This window comes from Pholcus phalangioides, unplaced genomic scaffold, assembly GCF_987345545.1.
Source record: "Pholcus phalangioides strain wild (caught in Gottingen) unplaced genomic scaffold, Ppha-v1.0 ptg000002l_1, whole genome shotgun sequence".
Classification (NCBI taxonomy): domain Eukaryota; kingdom Metazoa; phylum Arthropoda; class Arachnida; order Araneae; family Pholcidae; genus Pholcus; species Pholcus phalangioides.
Window position 1 is genome coordinate 9,487,086 of NW_028301595.1, and position 5,007 is coordinate 9,492,092.

Consider the following 5,007-nt stretch of genomic DNA (forward strand, 5'->3'; position numbering starts at 1 on the left):
GTGGCGTTGTATTTGTATTTGTATTTGTATAAAGAATAAAAATTCAAGTAGGCTTCGTGTGAAACCGGGACACTTTTGCCAAAAAGTCGGGACGGCCAAAAAAACAGAAAATACCGGGACTGTCCCGGGAAATATGGGACGTATGGTCACCTCAGGCATAAGGAATTCCGGGCATAAATACAAATACAAATACAACGCCACAACAGGCAAATTGCCCAACGAGGTGGCTGACTTAAGAACATCATGGATCCCCGAGCCCCTACCTACTACTGCTACACCACACATGCACCCCCCCCCCCCCCGCGGAACCCCCCAACGAATCGGTAAATGCGGGAATGTGCGTGTACGTGTAGTGCAACCTGACGTATAGTTTGTTTCTGTGTAATGCTTGTTATGTGTAGTGCTGTCATCTGCCCCCAGTTTTACTAACTATGAGTGAAGTGTTATGGCTGAATGATTTACCGTTGTAGGACTGTTGCTCTCTGTGGCGAGACTTTTTAACGGGGAGATCGGCTCGCATTTGCGCCTTGAAGTTGGGAACCACAGAAAACCAACTTCAGCCGACCACCACTGTGGGGTTCGAACCCGGATCCTCGCATCACGAGTCCGGCACTATAACCACTCGACCACCACAGCGGCCATAAATATTCTATGTATTAAAACTAAAACCCGGACCCTTTTTTTAATAAACTTATCCGGGCATGAAAAATTCTGTAGGTTCATTTTAAATAATAAACCGATAAAACAGAAGGCATGGCAATGGATGAATAACTAATAAATACAACGAAATAATAAAACGGTATGATACAATCTGAGCAGTAGATAATCCAAATGAATCGAGCTACAGAAGGGAGGAATAATAAAATAATCAGAGACGCGCTGGAAATGGAATAAAGGCTGTTTAGAATTTTTGAAAAAACGCGGGGTGAACAAAAGAAAAATCCTGTTTGGCGAAGCCAGCGTCATCTGGTATCACCCAACGAAACCGGAAAGGTGTTAAAAAATACGGCAACCCCCGAGAAGCATTATGACGGTCTTGACGACTTATCGCAAGGGAAAAAGTCGCCAAAGTCGTGGCGGACCATACTGCATCTGTCCCCAAAAACTGTAATCATGGCCATGGTCGTACATTCTCAAGCTTGAGAATGGGAAACAGTCGTCGTTTTCAAGTAAATACTGATTCGGTGAAAGCTTTTTTGGAATGCGGACGTGGTCATGCTGCGATGCAGAAATTTTCTATTGCACTTGGAATTAGAGCAATGGATGTGAAAGTGTTCACGTCGTGCATGAAGCAATTGGCTGATAATGGAATGAACATCAAGGAAAGAGTTTTGAATCTTTCAAGGAATATGGTACGTGAGCATTACATGCAGCTGGACAGCTCCATCACAAGTGGTACGGTTCTAGACATGCATGTATCATATGATGGCACATGGCATAAAAGAAGGCATTCTTCTATGTATGGTACAGGAGTTGTTATTGATCTTTTCACCAGTCTTGTAGTAGACTATGAAATTGTTTGAAAGTATTGCCAAAATTGTATCACCACTCAGAAAAATTTGGGTGCTGACTCTGCAGAATATGCAGCTTGGTTTGAGGGTCACAAAATAGAGTGCTGTAAAAATTATGATGGGTCATCTGCATCAATGGAAACTCATGTTGCTCGGATATTATGGGCACGTTCGATTTCAGAGTGGAATGTAAGATACACAACTATATTGTGTGATGGGGACTCTCGCACATTCAACCAGCTCAGTATAGGAAATGTGTATGGTGTAGATGTAGTTATAAAGAAGGGAGAGTGCATAAATCATGTTGCAAAGAGACTTGGTATGGGCCTTCATAATAAGATAAAAGAATGGCGAGCAAAGGGTGTTTGTTTGGACGGAGAGAAAAAAGGAAACCTTAAAGAGGCAAATATTATCAAATTAACTAATTTTTATCGGAAGGCCATCAAAGATAATGCTTCAGATGTACAAAGAATGAAAAGTGCCACATTTGCAACTCTGTATCACGTTATGTCAACAGACGAGAAGCCTCAGAACAATAAATGTCCACAAGGTGAAACTTCTTGGTGTTTTTATAATCGTGCAATTGCAGATGGTTCCACTCCTCATATGCATAAAAACATGAAGATGTATCTAACTGAAGCAGTAGTTGCAGAAATACTGCCTGTGTACCAACGACTTGCTTCCAATGAACTATTAGTGAGGTGTTCCGCTGCTAAAACACAAAATGCTAACGAGAGCCTCCACAATCTGATATGGACATACTGTCCCAAAGAAATATTTATTTCATTGAAACGTTTGCATATAGCAGTTGTTTCTGCAGTGTCTCAGTTCAACATGGGATGCGAGAGCTCATTGATTGTCAAAGAGGATCAGAATGCAAGTACTCCTGTGTTGGAATTGGCCAATCAACGAGATGGAAGACGATTGACGCAAAGCACCAGACGCTCTACTAGGTACTACAAGTGCAAACGTTTGGCAAATAAACACCATTAAAAGCACTAAAGAAAGAAATAAGATGAAGAAAGAAGGACCTTCATATGGAGCGGGGCAATTTTAATGCCAAAAAACTTGATATGGCATTCATGAAAGTACACAAAACTTTAGCGTTGATTTTCTCAAAACTGACATTCGGATAACTGATTGTTATGGAAAAAGTCCCTTGCGCATTAGTTTAATCAAATTATCTTGAAATTTGGTAGATTTATAGATTTTTATGTGCTTCATAATTGTAAGCATCCATTTTGCTGTGAGTATTTTCATGATAATTTTGGCAAAAAAAGTTGAAATTATGAAAAATTTACAAATTTATGCCATAAAAACAGATTTATATTTTTTATTCATTAATGGTTTCTCCTAGTACAAAATGCATGATACAAATCATTGATAGGACTATATTCTTACAGAGCAAAATAAAAAAAACATTGGCACTTTTAAATAAAATTTGAGACAGAAGAGACAAAAAATCTTCATTTTGGTTTGGCGCCTTTTGGTGTCTAAATAAGGCGCCAAGCTTGCTGATACACATATTTTTTAAACTAAGAAACCTAAAGTTATTATTACATATGCATCGAAATGTCATTGAAGCATTTTTAGTAAGAAATATGCAGTAATAAGAAATTCACATGTTTGAACGTCATGTGTCCCCTTAAGAGTATCATAGGCCCCCGGGCCAATTGATTTTACGGAGGCCCGACCAAACAACTACTCGAAACTTTCAACCAGATCTCATTTTTGTTGAGGCCCGGGTGGGTATGCCTTAAGACGGCACTGACTGGGAGCAAATATCATTATGTGATCATACAAATATTCATGGTTACAAAATTATAATCATGCTATGTCAGTGTACAGTTCTTCAACCTTCAAGAACTTGGAAAAAAACCATTGGTAACATTCGCTCGAATGTAACCGATATGCTTATTGGTTGCATTTTTCAAGTTTTGTGAAGAATCTTTTATCAAACTTTTACAGCGTATTCCCCGCGTAAAAGGGTTGCTTTCCTTGGTATTTGAAAACTTTTAGAGTGATAAGCGAGAGCTCTTTTCGCTTTTTTTTTGTAACTCACGGGTTCCACCGGGGGCCTTGGATGCATAAGAGGTTCTCGTGATTATTTCAAATGCGGCAGTATGATTTTTTAAGAGAAAGTATGTGAGCTGGTAGGCATTGAATTTCAACCAGATAGGGGCACCTGAACATCACTTGCCTGAGATGTCCATGATGCTCTTAAGACAGACCTAAAGTCGATGCATTGGCATGAGGTTGGAGTCTTGTAAGCGAATTGAAAGGTATATTCACGAACCAAGAGCTATGATTATAACCTTGACTATAATAAGAGCTCCTGTACAAGAACTCTGACATATGCTTTAACTGAAATTACCATGAGGCTAATTATTGTATCTACAGGATGTTCAACTGAATTGTCGGTGAATATCTCCTGATTGCGAAATCAAGCATCTATTCTCAGTGGTTTCTGTGAGCACCATGACTCCCACGAGGGTAGGGCTTTCTGGGTTTCGTCACGGGGGCCCCGGAACAAATATTATTTTTGTTTCTTTACGCTATAAATTCCCTTTAGAGGAGGGACTAGTCCCCTGTAGGGGGATCTGGCTTCAGGATGTGACTACTGAGATGCTCGCGAGGAAAATTTTATCCCTATATGAAATGTGTCTTTCTCCCCCCCCCCCCCCCTCAGATAAGGATCCGAATTCTTTCTTTTTTTCTCCATCTGCGCAGACCTGTTGTTTCTCTGCGCACAGAATTACAAAATAATATGTAACCTATAGGAAGTTTTATAATCTATTCACCATGAAAAGATGGTGCTTTTCTTAGTCACTTTTTTCCATAACCAATGAATGGGTAAAAATAAAAATTTTACCAGAAAAAAATATGCTTTCTAGAAAATATTAACTATAACTAACTATACAGAATATAGTATTATATTCAGGGCTCCCACTCAAAAAATGAGAAAAAGTAGGAAAACGCAGGACTAAAAAGTAGGATGGGGGAGGGTAACCCCCTTAGACAACATAATCATAGCATAATAGAAACAAATCCCTAAAAAAAATTCAAATTTAAAAAAAAAAAAATTTAATTTTCAATTAACTTTTTTTTTCAAAGCACTATTTCAGTTTCCTATAAGATTGACTCAAGCCAAAGCAAAATGATAAATGACTTGGTTACGAAACCAATTTTTGGCCAAAACAGTGTACTGGCAACCACAGATAATTTTTTGCTGTCTCTCCTCATTAATTGTATTTACATTCTTTTTTTGAGTCTTCCAAAGTGCACAGCTTGTCGACTCTCTTCGACAATGCACAGCAAATTTTGAAGACGTACGCCTTTTTTAAGAATGACGCTCCTTCGAGACCACTTTCAAAAGCACAGTGTGCAAAATGTGCAGATTACAAGATCCGATATAAATAAGGCAAGGTGAACCAGATAGTTTTACTGCGTTGTGTATAATTTTTTAAAGGGATTTGTTCACATTTTACTGTTCAAT

General features: G+C 38.8%; 1 protein-coding gene across 1 annotated transcript; it reads left to right on the top strand.

Annotated features, from left to right (window-relative positions):
- The first annotated feature begins 1,412 nt into the window (after positions 1 to 1,412).
- On the top strand, positions 1,413 to 2,504 carry LOC149089350 (uncharacterized). Its single transcript, XM_089240218.1, has one exon. It carries the CDS (start codon positions 1,647 to 1,649, stop codon positions 2,502 to 2,504), a length of 858 nt encoding a protein of 285 aa, XP_089096344.1. The 5' UTR covers positions 1,413 to 1,646.
- The last annotated feature ends 2,503 nt before the right edge of the window (positions 2,505 to 5,007 follow it).

What these genes read in the sequence shown, in the direction of transcription:
- LOC149089350 (XM_089240218.1), top strand. Translation starts at nt 1,647, where the DNA reads ATGGAAACTCATGTTGCTCGGATATTATGGGCACGTTCGATTTCAGAG.